The sequence below is a fragment of the Chaetodon trifascialis genome, chromosome 20 (assembly GCF_039877785.1).
Source record: "Chaetodon trifascialis isolate fChaTrf1 chromosome 20, fChaTrf1.hap1, whole genome shotgun sequence".
Classification (NCBI taxonomy): Eukaryota; Metazoa; Chordata; class Actinopteri; order Chaetodontiformes; family Chaetodontidae; genus Chaetodon; species Chaetodon trifascialis.
In genome coordinates this window covers 9,186,939-9,204,126 of record NC_092075.1, presented here as the reverse complement: position 1 = coordinate 9,204,126, position 17,188 = coordinate 9,186,939, and the positions used below count along the sequence as shown (strand labels likewise).

The 17,188-nt window shown below is 41.4% G+C and overlaps 1 protein-coding gene across 3 annotated transcripts in view; it reads left to right on the top strand.

Annotated features, from left to right (window-relative positions):
- rgs3a (regulator of G protein signaling 3a) overlaps window positions 1–17,188 on the top strand; it is a 114,633-nt gene that overhangs the window by 26,965 nt on the left and 70,480 nt on the right. For all 3 annotated transcript variants that reach the window (XM_070988272.1, XM_070988271.1, XM_070988270.1), the window contains 6 exons: window positions 37–469; window positions 2,578–2,617; window positions 3,257–3,579; window positions 5,237–5,314; window positions 8,895–9,006; window positions 12,571–12,614. In XM_070988272.1, coding sequence (XP_070844373.1) covers window positions 37–469; window positions 2,578–2,617; window positions 3,257–3,579; window positions 5,237–5,314; window positions 8,895–9,006; window positions 12,571–12,614 — 1,030 coding nt within the window. The remainder of the gene's footprint in view (window positions 1–36; window positions 470–2,577; window positions 2,618–3,256; window positions 3,580–5,236; window positions 5,315–8,894; window positions 9,007–12,570; window positions 12,615–17,188) is intronic.

The following is a 17,188-nucleotide window of genomic DNA, read 5'->3' as shown; positions in this document are numbered from 1 at the left end:
GAATTGACTGATCCTCGTCTTTCTTCCTCATTGTAGAAACAGCGCTAATGAAATCACAGTGGTGGTGTGGCGCACAGGCCCTTCAGCTAAGCCTAATTTCGAGGGCCTCATCCACCGGCCCTCCTACAAGCCCTCCACCTCAAACTATGATGCCCCCTCACCCCCTACTCGCAGACGCGCACCAGATGTTGGCACCAGCAAAACCCCCCCAGCTGTGCCGCCTCTCCCAGCCCACCACCGTGCCACCGCCGCCCGCAGGCTGCTGGTCAACGGCTCTGAAGCTGGAAACAGCAGTGGTGTAGGCCTGGGGACAATGGGTTGGGGGGCCCAGGGAGGGTCGGCCGAGGAGCTCGATGGGAAACCGCGACACCTCCATCACCCTCACACTGCCACGCTGAAGGGTACCAGGGTGAAGGCATCCAATGGGGACAACTACATCATCCTGGCCCCCATCAACCCTGGAAGCCAGGTACCGCAATCTGGTGCTGGGCTGCATCTTCATCATCTCCTTCGTCCTCCCCATCCTCACCATGGTCATATGGTGGCTCATCCTAGATATGTCTCCTTACCTTACATCCCTGGTGCTGATAGATAGAAGGACTGTATGTATTGCATGTCTGGGCCATTTGGGTTGCTGCCATATCACTGACTTGTGCTTTCACACATGTATTGAATACACTGCACACATTACATACACGTCAATGTAATGGAGATATGAAGTATAGACTGCAAGAGACAAGAGACAATAACATGTTATATGTAGCTGTTAATATTTTGTATGCCTGTACTATGTGAAGCTTTGGCATTATTTCTTTCATTACATTCAATCACTAAGCACAGCTCAAACAGTTCATATGTATCTGACATAATTTATCTTCTAGATATCATATAGAATACAAAAACCATCTGTGTGCCATGGATTATACGTCAGTATTTTCACAACAAATCGCATTTTAAAAAGAGATAGAACTCAACAAAAGTAGTATTTTAATGAGTACTTAATGAAAATTCACACATTGCAAGACTGGTCCACTGCACAATATGCAGTTTCGGTTTAACATGCATGTACATGCAGATTATGACATGTACTGTATATGACATTTTAGACAGCATGTACTTATTTTTTCATCCAGTGACATCATGTATATGAGGCAAAAGCTTCTGATCATAAAAATAAAATAAAGCAAACTCATTAAATCAAAAAGACTGAACTGAATTCCTCAGCTAACACGACTGTAACAATACGATACTAACCCATTAACCACCTCAGGGTAAAAAACACGTTGAACCAAAAGATTCAAGATGTGTTTTTAGAGTCTCTCCCTGCAGCAGTGCCCTCTGTCTTGTATTGATTGTTCAGCCGACAGTGTCTAAATAGTTGCTCTAGACTTCCAAAACAACTAAATCCTTTTGGCTGTCATATGTAGAGCTGATGGCTACTTTAAACTGTCTGATTTCCTTCTCTCTTCCTCTGTGTCCAACTGCTAATAACTATGTAACATGGGGCTGTGTGTGTGTGTGTGTGTTATGCATGTGTATCTGTGTGTGCATCATGTTGTGTCCATCTTCATCTGTGAACGCTTCTCAGGTTGAGGTTCAGTGAAAAGGCACGTGGATGAGATTGATTTTAAAAGGAAGAACAGAAGTAGATTCAGAGAAATCACAGAAAAAAAAAACATTGAAAGAAATAGAGCAGAGTGTTGTGGTTAACCTCTGGAGAAAGATTAGAGGTTATGTGTCGACATAGTAATCAAACATTCCCCTTCAAACAGCCACCACTTCTATCCCAAACAAAAGAGAAGGCAGGGATTTGGTGAGATTTTGCGGTGGCCATCACAGGCTAAATATACCAAAGGCCCTGTGGAAATGGGTCATGTTGGTGACATATCACACCGACACAATACTCTAGTTCACAAACAAAGAGCTCTGAAAGCCCACACTGCAGAAAATATTTATTATGATATGCTGGCAGAAAAACATGTTAATCATACGTTTGAAACATTTTGTGACTTTCCAACCCCGAGTTCACCTACTGTGCTAATGTGAACAACATGGTGACGTGGTGGCAGCTTTTCTATCTTTGCTCCCTCGGCCGAATGTGATTTGTTATGACACGTAGAAACCATCATTGCCTCGCTGAGTCCAGCTCAAATCAAATGGGCTCAGCTGAGTCCTGGACGTTGAATTCTGTGTCATGCAAGAAACTGCACATGTTAATGTTCAGCTTGACTCACAGCACGGCAAAAGAAAAAGAAAGTGTAGGATGTAGCACACAGTATTTTCTCCAAAACGGCAGTTCCTCTCTGTTGTAATAAGGACACACAGTATATCTCATTATGATCCTTTCCTATCCGGATGCTCTATGATGATGATCAATATCTCATCATAGAAAGCTAATCTCTGAATTGCATTTCAACTATCAACATTGTATCAATTTAGTAATAAAACAATGACACACTGTATCTTATGTCATTGTTTGAATGTATTTTGGCTTGATTCCATTCTAGATGCCAGCCCTCATTGTACTGAAGCAAACCTATTTAATATTAACGTCCTTTAATATGATTCTGCTTTCAGATCTTGCGGCCTGTTTACCAAGACGGCCAGGGAACGTTAGGTAAGGCACGAGCAGTATTTTATGCTCACACTCATGCAACATTTTGTGAAAGGCTACAGTGAACTCTTGACTGGATGTTTTGGCTGAAAGCCTTTGGTTAAGTTGGCTTTGGTGCTTTTATTAATTTGGATGTGGACCAATGTTAATTAAATATTTGACTTCACATTTCAGGTTATTGTTATTTTAATGACTATGATTAAAATCACTTAACATTTGGCAACCTCAGATGGTCTCAAATTATACTGACCTCAGAAATACAGTGAATGCTAAATACTTTTGATGCTCTCAGTTTAAATTGTGCTCTCCAAAATGACATTTACTGCCTTATTAGTGATCCTGACAAAAGAATGGTTTTAGAATTAATTAGTTAATAGGTTTATGCTTATTGTGTGTCATTTTTTTCTGGAATCTGGCCAGTATAACAGCTTAAAATATCAAATATGTTTCCTCTGTCATTACGGAACTCTGTCAGTTAAACAAAAAAAAAAAAAAAAAAAAAAAAAAATTGACTTTGGTGAGAGAGTATCCCTTAGCAGCACTTGTCGCTTAATCCTGGTGTGCAGTTGCTGCACACTGGCCCCAGAAATGACAAGTAGCCTACGTCTTTCCTTCCTTCACCTTCCTCTTTCTGTTCCGCAGCTGCCAGGTTGTACCCCACACGACAGGCCTCTGGTACACACACCCAGGCTGGTGCTGGGGGTGCTTTTTCTGGAGGTGTGAGTGGTGGCGGCGGCGGTGGGGGTCTCTCCAGCCGTACTGGCTTCCTGCGTCGGTCTAATAACTCCAAGTCAACAAAGACATCGTCCACCTCCACTAATGCCGCTGTACCCAACTACCAACAGCAGAATGCCAACTTCGCCAATTACCAGAACTGTACCATAGTCCGCTCACACACTCCACATGCCAACTACGGATATGTCAAAGTGGCGCCCAAGATCCTCATCTTCCCCATCTTTGTTCAGGTAAGCCAGTTTATGCAAAAATACGTATGTGTTTTCGTTTTGACATCTTGATTTACACAACATTTTTGTGTTTTATTATTCACGCTTTAGGGGAAACCTAGCGCACTACAGTATTTTCACTCATAATGAGTTCTACTTCTTAGCCTCTGTACCAAAATGCATGTTGGGAGAGGGATGGGGATAGCATGCAAAGGTTTGGTTGTACTTGAACTGTGCACCACTGCAGTGGTTATGTGGCGTGGATCAAAGACCGCAAGGTCACCCTTATGCTCTGAAAACCAGTCTTCAGTGGTCAAACAGGGAAATCCATATATGGTGGTGCAAAAGACAGTATCAATCTCAAAGTGACGTTTTTCCCCATTACGGTCAAAAAGAAATGGACATTTGAGGTTTGCAGTTATGAAATTATTAGTCTTTCTGTCTGAGCGTTTTGCAATGTGCAAGTCATGAAGGCTCCATTATCACATATAACACGTTTTAGATATGCAGATGTTTCTGTGAATTTCTGCCTTTAGGCCACAGCTCTCTGTCTGTCTGTGAAGAGAGACAGGAAATTATGGGGATGTTAAAGAAGACATCCTTTATTCATCACAGTCAACACAAAAAGTGAACTGAGGGGGTCATTGTTACAAACTGAGCAACCAGGATGGTTTCTGCACTTATTTTTCAGATACAGGACAAGAAAACAAGTCACTGTAGTGATGATTATTTATTTATGGGATATTAATGGTCCGTCCAACTGTATCTGTAAGAGTAGCTGTGTGTAGAAAAATGTTTTATTATATATATATTCTTCTTAGTTTTATAACTGGAAAGACAGTTTGCATTTTCCATTAAGGGTGAATAGTTTAAATTAGGATGCAGAGGCAAGTCATGCTATGTCATGTGTCATTGCAAAATAAATGCACTCATTTCTGCTTCTGTACCTGCAGTACACACTACAGTTGCTATAATGACTATTTTGCAACATGTGTAAACATAGTTGTCACTCCTACTGCAACATTGAAAATACTCTTGGTAACTTAAGGTCTTTCAGCCATTTAAGCCCTCAGAATGCAGGGATGGTGGTACTTCCTGTTAATTCATAGAGAAACATGCAACCCTGACCTTGCTTCAAACAGTATGCAAATGTTACACACACACACACACACACACACACACACACACACACACACACACACACACACACACACACACACACACACACACACATATACACACACACTGAATTGGCCCTCAGTCACTCTCTGGACTTGAGAGGAAGTCCCCTCCTCCCGTGTTCCTGCACTAGTTCATTTTAAGTGTCAGTGTCTTGTCATACACAGACCACACAAGGCGCCTCACAGTCACAGCTCGCGTTCTGTCTTCATAGAATCACTTTCAGTCGTATTTCCCACACTCGAGAAAAGGCTTACTGTTAGCTGTTCTGCAGATCGTTCGGATTTCAGAGCCAAATGGATTTGGTACTGCAATGCCTCATGTTTTATTTCGCTCAATGAAACGCAATATCATATTCCTGATATGATCCAATTTTGCTAATTAGACTAAGGGTATATAAAAGAACAATGTGTGTTTGATGAATATCATATTAAATTGAATGAGCCAGTGTCCACAAACGCTGTGTTCTAACCGGTCTGTGTTTTATGTTGTTGTTCAGCCTCTTGACCTGTGCAGCCGAGCCCTCATCATATCTGAGGAGATGATACTACACGAGAGCAAGCACCACTCTCTCAAGGTAAATGCCATTTAATGATTTAACGGGCGATTTCAATACACGTTAAAAACTTGTATGTTTGCTGCGTGTTCAAAAGCTCAGAGGTTCTGTCCAGGTCTTACTTCAGTTCAGTATTCTGCACAGGGATTTCAGTTGTTGTTATGCAGAATATGACCTGAAACTAATCTAAGGAAAACCCAAAAGCTGCAAAATGGTAGTTAGAAGAGGCAGGATTGGATCTTGTTGATTTGAAAGAAGATGAAATGCGATTTTCTCTCTGCTCCTTCAAAGAATTTATATATTTGACTGATGCACAGAGATTGAGGCTCTCCTCTCCTCTCCTCTCCTCTCCTCTCCTCTCCTCTCCTCTCCTCTCCTCTCCTCTCCTCTCCTCTCCAGCCTCTTCAGATTGCAGACAAACAGACGTGTGGCAAACATTTTGTTGGTTTGTCACAGCCAGTTACGTGATTTCTGTTTTCGGTCAAACTGAAAGTGACAGTCCATTGCCCAGATGTGCATCTTAAGTCAAAACGTATGCATGTTTTAGACTTATGCATGTATGCAGAAAGGAGGAACAAGTGGAGAGCAGCTTCCTGAGAGGAGGAATGGGAGAAGAGATGTCTGAGCATCTTTCAAGAATTTGTAACTACTCTCAACTATCAAACCCATATCAAGTTGAGGAAAATGAATAATTGATAAAGGAGGAGAGTGCCAAAGATCTGACCGACATAAATTCTGTTTTATGTATCAAAAGAAGCTGTAGCTCCCTCAGTATATATTAATGATTCTTTCACAATACGTTAAGCTCACCTTAAACTCGTTTTTTCTGTATTATAAGGACTCTTATACAGTATATTAGTGAAGTGAACGTAGGAAATATGGAATGCTTTTCTATCAAAAGTTACTCATTCTGTCAGAAGTTTCAGAAATCTGAAATATATATTTTTATTCTGTAAGGTGCTTTCATGTTCTAGGTGTCAGTCTACTCACATGTTTACGTGTTGCACATGTAATCCTGCAAAGAAACCATTAAGTAATGTGCACCAGATCTGATAATGTCATTGTGCCCATAATAATCTAAATTAATGTTCCCATAGAAAAGCTGACTGTAAGTCAAGCTAATATTAGCGACTGTTAGCCACATTAGTCGATAAACATCCAGATATATTTTCCTTGAAAGAAAAACTTATGACGCAGGTCAAGTTTTCATGTTTTGGCAGTAGAATTAATTGCAACAACATCACAACCGCCTGCAAAAACGTTAAAAATGATAACGACAGCTGGACGAGGGAATGAGGAAATCCTGTCTGACATGTCATCGTTATGATGTTTTTCAGGAGGAACGTGTTAGCAAAGTCTTTGCGCATTCGGGAAGAGAAAAGAAGGGGGAGAGAGTCTTGTTTTATTGAATTAAGCTCGCCCTGCAGTTCTTTAATTTGCCCTGTCAGATAGTCTTTGCTGTGCAGTGCAGTGAAGTGCAGTGACTGCTGGCATGGAAGCTAATTCTGGCCTCTCGCTGGGGTCAGTCATAAAACAAATATTTAACAGCCAGTGTTTGTCAGGAGGGAGTTTCTCTCCACTAGGCCACTTTATACTATGACTGTTTTTAATGATCAGTCAGTGTTGTTCCAGCTTTTGCTCTTTACTTGCCGGAGTTCTGTGAGTCCGCCCGGGAGGCAAACACACAATGCAAAAACACGTACGACTTTCATTATAATGTCTGAACACAAATAATAAGTGCAACAAATTTGATTTAGTCCAAAGTGACATTTGAACAAGACAGACTTTTTTTTTTTTTTATTAAATCATAGAAACACATTTGGACATAGCAGATTTAAATGATTTCATAATCTGAATTCTTAATAAAGTAGAAAAAATGCCCTGAAACAAGTAAATAATTTTATTTACACTCAAGTAATTTTGTGAGAATTTCAATCAGTATAAATGTTTAAAGCTGAGTAATTATACTTTCAGTTGGCAGGTATTTGACATGGTGCCTTATGAGCCTGTTATCGAGTTGCTTGGTACTTGTTATAATCGTGTGTGTGTGTGTGTGTGTGTGTGTGTGTGTGTGTGTGTGTGTGTGTGTGTGTGTGTGTGTGCAGATTTCGGGCTGTTTTCTTTCTATGACATGTCTTATTTCAGACTAGTGGAATGGAAACGTCCAAAATACACATTTAGGTCTTTATTGAAGTGCAGCTCTCTGTTCTGGACATTCAGGCAATTTGACACCTAATCAAGATATCTTCCTAAATACAAGGTGAAATGGCTGTCGACAAAATGAAACATGACTTTTGAGCCTGGCTCCATCCAATCCAGATTTCCGTCGTGGAAATTTCTGCAAATATTTCATTAGATTTGACCTCATCTCCGTATTCAAACATCACATTTCAGAAAACTTGTAATATAAATGTTTTAATGTAAGTTATTGACTGGTGAAGTTTCAAAGAGGGAGAATCACAGAGAGTGTGTGAATTATAACAAAGTCTTTGTGCAGCATTTTGAGCACCTTTGAAAAGTGTGCATTTGTGTGTGTATGCATGCAGTGTGTGTGTTTCTCTGTATGAAAACCGTTTGCTGCTAGCCTCTCATTTGCTTTGTCCTTGTTCTTTACTCTTACTTACATCCTCTTCCACCCACTCAAACCTCTACGCAACTCACACACTCTCACAATCACTCTAACCACATACTGGCTGCATCTGAAATACCTCTGCTATCTCACCCTTCAGAAGAAGCCACCAAAGCAAACATTGTCTTGAAACAGTGCCCATGTACATGAATTACATATTGCATGAAAGCACAACTCACATAAGCAACTTTCATGTGTACATTTAAGCTGTTTTTTCTTTTTTTGCCATCTGCTTTTTTCCTTTATTCTTCATGCTCTACGTTAATTTTCATTTTAATGCTTCTCTGGCATGACTTTTCTTTTCACTTAGCCACTGCAGAAGCATAATGCCAGTCATGGGCTGTTGTGACATGTTGCAAAACTCTTGGTCAAATGCCTTGGATGCCTTGAATTAACAAGGTAGACATGTATAATAATTGTTTTTTCAGCAGACATCAAACCGGTAAATCGGACATGATTTTAGAAACTTACAGTAGTAAAAGAACATGAATGTTTACGACTGAGAGAAGCAAGCAAAATAGTACAAAAATTGAAACTATGGGGAAGTGTCAGTGGAAAAATAATGACATTGCAGGTATAAGGTGCGTTATTTGATTATCTTTAAATACATGAGAGAAATTTATAAGTCAGTACACTTTAAAGAGCAGGGTTGACATTCAGCAGGCTAAAAAGCAAGACGTGGGTTTATGTATATATATGCATGCCATGATTACCAAAGTGTGAACAGCATTTCCTGTGCTAGGACATGAGGTTGGTGGGGGGGTGGGCTTGCTGAGTGTTGGGTGGTGTGTGTGCATCTTACCGGACTGCAGATGTGTTTGAGAGATGTGATTGCTTTAAGGTGTAAACTCCTGATGACACCATGTGAGAGCGAAGTATGAAATACATTTACATACAACCTCACCCCCTCCTCCCCTTCATACTTCTTTAAAATCTCCACTCTTTTTGTACCTTCCGCCTCTATCTTTGTAGGTGACGGTGTTTGTCTACAGTGACCTGATGCTGGTGACAAGAGAAGATGAGCCGGGCAGGTGTAATGTCCTGCAGAGTCCCCTGTATCTCCGACAGCTGAGGCTCCAGGATGGTACGTAAGCGCGGACAAACCTGTCGCCAAACTGTGTGAAGTCTTATTAAATTCATTCAAGATGGTTAATTCTTCATTCAACACAACAGAGAGATCAGTGTTTCAGAGTAAATTCATGTTTCTTAAAAGTCCAAAAAGAACCATACAGCGGCCGAAACTGTAAGATGTAACTAAATCTCCAAACGGTCTTATCTGTATGTCACCACATTAAACCATATTTGACCTTTAACAGTCGAACACAGAAGAAAAAGGGAAATTCAACATGCAAACACACAAATTGCGCAACGAGGAGTAAACACACAGCACTATGCTTGCAGTGATATTTTCAGTTGAGCTTAACCAGAGGATATTTAGGGAAAGGCTGCCCAAGTTCCTGTTGCTTTGTCTTTTTATTTCACCTTGGTGTAAACAGCCATCTCCTCTAACAGTATGGAAAGAATAGTCTGGCCATTGGGGCTGCACAGAGCCCAGGGAAATCAAATAAATAGGGCTCACTGGAAATATCTGTGTTTAGAGTGGTTGGCTTAGACGGTGGCAAAGTTTGGAGTCACTCTTGGGACAGAGCAGAGAGCGGGCAATGCTGAAAGCTGATAAGTTCATGGGTGAGAGACAGTGATAATAGACTCTCTCTACTCCTGCCATATTGGGTGTCAGGTCAGTTTATTACGCTGAGCAGGAAATGAAGCAGAAAACAAGTGACGTATCATCACAAATTTGTGCTCTATGATTATGGAAAGGTTGTATGTATGTTTGATTTACCAGGTGTTAAAAGGATGCTGTTGAGAGGATATTATCTGTTCTGTCCCCCAGAATAATGATTTTAATGGCAGTGTATCGTAGTGTTCACAGCCAGCGTGAGTGCAGAGTGACTAATAGGTTTGACACTTTCAGCTCCCTACAGGTGTCAGTGTAGCCTCACAGAGCCACACGTTCTCCCCAGGCTGCACCACTGCAGGAGGTGCGTGTGGCAGAATTCGCCATCATTCAACACATAATTCACTGGTGTTTTTGCGTGATGTTGTGCTGGGGGTAATGAGTTTATGAAAATGCACGTCAGTTTTTGTGACATTTCAATCTTATTTTGGCAATATTGGAGTGCCTGTCGTCATGGTTTGTTGTTTTTGTTGATCGGCTAACGTCACTGGCACAGACATAATGAAATGTAAGGTGCTGCTTATTGGTCAAGCAGCTAAGAGAGGGCCTTGTTTTTCATGGGAGCACTCAGCGTGTGCAGGTCTTTAAATAACTACATTAAACATTATTAATTGCAAACTAATAAGGCTGTCACGGTGAAGAATTGTACTGAGGAAAACATCCAATGAATGCAGAGCCTGAGCTGCTCTGACCTCCCCAAAGACATTGCTGGTCTCCTCTGGGCCACTTCTGACCTCCACCCTTCACCCAAACAATTGGAGATCGCCAGGGAGGAGATCCAGCACAGCTTGTGTGTCTGTGTGTGCGTTTCACGAGAGGACACGCACACAAACACACAGACACGCATCTCCACCCTGCTGCCTGTCATTGTTATTTCGCTTCGGCAGCGTCACTCAGGAAAGAGGCGCCGGGGGATTGTGTTTGTTTCAGCAAGGGTGTGTTTGACGTGTGTGTGCATGCATGTGTGTGTGCGTGCGTGTAATGACACAGTACAAGTTCAATACAGGGGCTTTCCTGTGTTCCTGTCACCCCGATACTATGCTGAGGAGCGTGGGAAACATTGAGAATGGCATTGAACACACATAAAACCAACATTAACGCATGTCAAGACAAACATTTCTATTGTACTAAACAATGTTAGATGACCAGGACGAGTCCTTATAGGAAAAAAGACTTAACAATTAAATCTGTGATGCAGTTGTTTAACAAGGGGGAGATCAAGTGATTAACTACAGTGCAAGAGGCAAAAGACTTTAACTTACTACTAACTATAAGTGCTACCAGGTCTTCACCTGACTTCATCAACAACCCCCTCATGTAGTAGTACTATGCTGTACTGTGTACTTTGACTGCACTCTGCTGAAAACAGAAAGATATCCAACAGTGACCTCTGCTGTTGCTTTTGAAAAGAAAATCTGTGTAATTTTTACTTGACCACGACCGCTGCTGAAGCTGTCTTTCCTAAGCTCAACACTGTGGGCTGCATTAGTTTACAGACCTTGTATTCTTAAATAAAGAAACAGGAAGCAGTTAAAGAGCTGCCCGTGGTCTTCTGCTGCAGTGGGAGGCTGCTGTCAGTGTGAAGAGGTAGACGTTGGATTCATGCATGTTTCTGGGAGCATAATAAACACCAAAACTCCTGAAGAGATCTTTCAGTGAGTGACTGCAGGTGATTTCTCTGTGTGTGTTTGCCACTGTTTTCTTTTTTGCTGTGCTGGTAAAGCTTGCAGATTCTACATGCTGAATAAGAAGGACTCTGTTATGAGACTTAGCCTGGAGAGTCTTTAATTCCTCAAAATAATTAGAAAGGATGATGGTCATAGTTTAAAGAGAGCCAGAAATCAAGTATTTATAGCTGTTCCAGATGGCCACACTCCTAGGCAGAGTGAAAAGCCGACCATCATAGAGAAGAGAGCGATGCGATATTTTTTAAATACGGGGATAACAGCGCACAAATGTATGTGAAGGATGAAAAAAGAGAGCGAGAGAGAGGAGTTCAAACCCTGCTTTACTCTTGCACCTTGGCGCTACTGGCCAATCACAGCGTGACGTGAGCGTGAAGGTCAGAAAGGTGTGTGGGATCAGGAGTGTCTGAAGCTATTCGCCCATCTGACAGACTCCTCTGATGACGCACACTGACCGACACACCCAACAGCCTCAGTGCATTGAGCTAGCGTCACTTGTGTTTTCATTTATGAGAAACTATTATATATCAACAAACCTGCTATGATTAAATTGGTAATTTAAACCACATCAGAAGTCCTTATAAAGTCTAAGTGTATAAATAATACTTAAAGATTTCTCCAAATTTTCAATAGATAAATAGATACCAATGAAAGATAAAAAGGGGGAAAGGAGGTTTGTAGGTCTTAATGGATCATCCCTGTCTTTTTAGAACACATTTAATCATTTTAAATGTCACTCCAGGGCCGAGATACTCCTCAGTGTGACACCAGACGGGTGTGACACCAATCAGTCAGCACGTTGGCTTGTGTGCGCACTTACTTCAAATACAATAGCAAACATCACCACAGCGTATATAGAATGTGTGAGTGTATGTTTGAGTGTGTGTGTGTGTGTGTGTGTGTGTGTCGGGTGGGGGTAGGGGGGGGTCACTCGATTAAAACCATCTATCTTGACTCCAGATCCACCGGCCTGTCTCACAGAGCGCTGCGTCAGTGAATTATGGGTTGATGTCTATGCGGCTGACCCAAAGTAAAAGCCTTCGATCGATAGAAGTATTTTGGCAAAATCATGATAGGAAATCAAAGATGCTGCTTTGTGTACAAGACAGAAGGAAGGAAAGGAAATGAAAACAGAGGGAAGATGGACGAGTCGTTGGCAGGAAGGAAAAAGATGAAGCAAAGAAAGAATTCAAATAAATCTCTTAACTCTCACTTTGTCTTACAGATTATGCCGAAGAGCTGAGATTCTACCTGATTCACATGACCGAGGTAAGAGAAACGAGTGTGTGTGTGTGTGTGTGTGTGTGTGTGTGTGTGTGTGTGTGTGTGTGTGTGTGTGTGTGTGTGTTTGAAAGAGAAAGAGAGAAAAGGAGGGCCTAATGTGAAGAGCCTATTTTGTCTGTGAGCCGGAGGGGCAATTGACTGTGGTGGAAATCACATTACAGGGCAGACACATGGATTAGCAGAAAGCTCTAATGAAAATGTCTTTTCTCTGAGTGTCTTTCTCAGATCTGACCTCATCTCAGAGCTGTCCCTTCACACACACGACACACATCTGCTTTTTATATTATTTAAATGTGTGTCACAGCAGGACAAGCTGAAACACACTGTAAAGATGTTTGACGTAGCTAGTGACCTAGTTGCACCATCATGCTATTTTCTGGCTTCCAATAGTTGGTTTGGTGGTTATTTTTTATTCTTTTTGGGCAGAAAATACATATTGTAATCCTCATTGTAAATAAGGCCGTGGACTATAAGTTGCTACATGTTCTCACATGCAAAACAGCAGCAGTATTGAGTATAAAACAGGATAAATGTGTTAAAGTATGATGTGTTTATCTGTTCACATTGTGATTTGTTGTTTAGACAATCAGTTATTATGAAAGTCATCCTCACTTCTATCTGCTGTAACGCCTCTTGAGCGGACATTTTAAGGTGAAAGGAAAAAGCATAAAAGGAAAAAGCATAATTATTAATATTTAATTGCTGAGTTCACCAATTATTCAACACTGGGTAACAGTAATGGCACTTTAACAGCTAACGTTTTCAATCGTTCCAGCAGTATGAAAAGTGCACAGGATTCGAGTGGTATGAAGAACATTTTAAAGGCAAGTTCACATACAGCAAGGCAGAAACATTATATTGTTGCCTTAAAACCACCAAAACATGATCTCTGCCAACATATTGTGTGAGTTTATTTGATAGCACCATCATCATTAATCATCAATGCACCAGGAACATTATTGCAACTGAGCAAAAAGCCACAATGTCCACATATGGAACAGGTTTTGGTGGAAGAGTTGAGTGGGAGACTGGGGTCTCTGTGGAACTTATTGATATATAACTTTACTTATTATATTCAATTTCTGTTGCATCCTGATACATTACTGTCTGTTCTACAAGTAGTCCTTATGGTGTTTAGACAGTAGTTTTTAAGATAAAAAACTCAAATCTGTTGCGCTCAAACAGAGGGGGAGAGAGGAGACAGGAAGGCATAAAGGCAAGCTGCTGGGAAGCAGCCATAAACAAAGAGGATACGATAGCTATCTGACAGATAGAGCCTGTTTGGCTATTTTCCAGTCTTTAAATTTCTTTTGTCTGGGCAGATCTGCTGTACTGAATGAGCATGTTTGTGGAGGTATTAGCCAGTCATCCTCCCCTCCATCTCTTGAGCTGCCCCTCCCTCTCCACTGCAGGTTTCCTCACCCCTTTAATGATGCCATATACGTGATGATCACTTCTGCTCATGGCTTTCTTCCACCTTCCTGCACCCTCTCCTTCCCCATCTTGCACGTATCTCTCAAGCTGTTTGTATCCAACTGTAACAGCTGCCTCACTCCCTCTGGAGCCACCAGTCTTATTACGTTAATGTGCAGAAGACATGTAAAGAATGATGTATGGAGACCTTACCACCAACACCTCCAGCCAGATTTATCCTGATGGGAAAAATGTAACAGAGCATTGAAGTGTGCTGCAAACTGCTTAGGATGCTAGTTCATGTACTACCAAGGATGTGTAGCTGGGTGGCACCATGGTGAAGGGTAGGATTGGGATTCAATTGCTTTTTATCAAGCCTATAATCTAGTATTGAAGCCCCTTACAGAGTCTATATCCTTGTGAACCTTTTCCCAAATATATTCAGGTTTAGTTTTCAGTATCTTACGATCTGCATTTTTTTGGACAAGAAGGCAGAAACACAACAGTTTTGAATTAATATTCACAACCTGTGGCCACAAGCTGAAAATGAGAGGAGGAACGTAAGATATGAAATGTTGATTCAATGCATCTACTTTTATAACCTAATTTTCTTGAGCTGCTTGCTTCAAAGTGTTTAAATATTAATTAGCGACAGTTGACATAAAACATCGTCGGCTGAAATAATAAGCTGTTACCTAAATGTTTTCTTCATGTGCTCCTTTTGCAAAGAGTGAGGAGAGACCAGAACCATAATGGAATCCAGCCCTAATGGAAGGGTTGTTTGGCTTGAAAGAGTCTGAATGGCTCTTGAAAGGATAATTGAACATTTTTTGTACATGTTCTAAGGCAATACTCACATGCCCACGAGTACAATAAAACATTTTTTTGGTCACACAGTTTACACAGTGTGAGGACTGTGTGAAAGTTTTGTTACATTGGAATCGGCCCCAGGGTGTGATCTCTTCACATGTGATTAAGATAGACTGAAAAAATGTGAAACTTTAAATAACTTTATTGTGCAAAAATGAGGGTGAAATGGGAGTGAGATAATTGGCACGCATCCCTGCAGAATTTTTGTCTCTTTCTGATCAGGTGGCACGGAGAATAGACTGCCTCGTGCACAATTGGTAGCGTTTAGGGCAGGAAGCCAGTGGGGGTCCAGTCCTTGTTGCTGCACCAGTGACTCACTGTGGTCGACAGAGGCACCTGTCCAGAGGGGTGTTGGATCGCACATCACAGAAAAGTGAACTCTTTTTGGATCCAGCTCCTTTAATATCGTGTATCTGCGGATGCTGAGTCCGAGACGATCATTATCTTTATATAATATGTGTCTGAGACGCTGAAATAACAGCTTTCTAAATTTGGCACACTTTATTTTTCATGAGCCTGTGGAGGATTTTGATCAGATTCAATTTAGCTCATACTGATCCATTCAGATATGTCCAGATTCTTAAGATTAGTTCGGGACATCCCTGATTTTGGACAAGACAAGTGCCAATCTGTAGCCTCCTGTCTTTCTTTTTAGCCTTTTGGAAGCCGTGTTATGAAACTAGCTTATCAGCACTCCTCACTCATGCCGAGGATGGAACGTCTCAGAGGTGTTTGAAAATTTAGGCTGAAGACACTGCATAACTGTAGGGGCTACTTTCCTTTTTTGTTTTATCCATCCAGCCGCTGTGACTCGCCTGTGATTTGTTGCGGCTGCAAATGTCTCTTCGTCGGGATAATCTTCTCTCTGAGCGACTACACCAAACCCAACCCCTCTTGCCGCAGACACACAAACACACACGCTCACATATCGTCACACTATTTCTTGCTTTGAAATGTGCTGCATAACCTCATTAGCAGCTTATGAATCTTTTAAAGGGCCTTTTTTTTTTTCAGAAATTCCAGACAGAATGAGACGGGCCTGATATCTGTCCCATGGGCTGGAAAAGAGGAAGGAAAAAGCTCTAAAATTATTCAGTCTATCCAATTAGGCAACATATATAAATAGAAACTCTTACGTAAGACAGCATGGGAGAGAAGGGGAGCGGGTTTGAGTGAGTCAAAGGCAGATTTTGGATTTTATACGACACATTAAAAAGGTCTGCACGAATGGCTTTATCAGCTCTTGTGCTGAAGCTTTTATTGTTATCATATTTTCTTTCTCCAGCAGTGTGCTATTTCCTACTGAATGGTTTATATTATTATTTTTGTATTCTCTGTATAAGCTCTGTGTTCCTTGTGGCTTTAAAGATCTCATATAAATGCCACGTATGAGCAAATAAATCTCACATTGGCCGATCCCACTGACAGTTTGACACCTTCGGCTTGAAAAGACCTATCAATTCTCTGGCAAAACAGTCAGCTCAGGCAGCGTTGCAAGGATGCTCCCCAAATACCAAACTAGTGCAATATACAGTACAGTATATAAGAGAAAATGGACAAGAAGACAGACAAACAGCAAAGAGGTTGCATGTGCGCTCTTATTTCCAGTAAAGATTTACTTGGCTTAGCTTCCCCTCTGTCCTCTGTCAGACCCATTCCTCCAATCGTTCTGACAGATGCCCGCACACACACACAAACACACACAGTGTGCAGTCATCTATTACAATAGATACACCTGTCAGCAGTTCATTTCATACCTCAGGGAGCAAAGAGTAGCCACACTAAAACATCGGATACTTTAGCTCCTACAGTATCTCGCGCAGGTGCTGCATAGAGACACTGTAAAAAAAGGTCATTTTAGATGTATAATATCATTCATTTTTCTTAAACCACCAAAATATGCTGAAAATTGATCAAATAATCAATGAAGATGCTCTCTCTGTAATTCAGGCTCAAAGTTACATGAGCATACGCTAAACAACTGTGGCGCTCAATTATCTTTAAGTGAGGGCAGCGTATATACACAGCAATTGACCTTCTGCTCCTTCTGATAGGGCACGCCGGTGTGTGAAGAGTAGGACGATGTGAGGTAGATGGAGAGAGGGATGAAGGAGAGAGAGAGAGGAAAAGATATCAAAGGGACTGGTAGAGAACGTCTACGGTGGTCTTGAGTTGCTGCTGATCAGAGATGAAGACGCGTTTGAAGTGTTGCAGTGTCCTTGACCCTCACTGCTCAGTGTGTGTGTGTGTGTGTGTGTGTGTGTGTGTTTACTCAC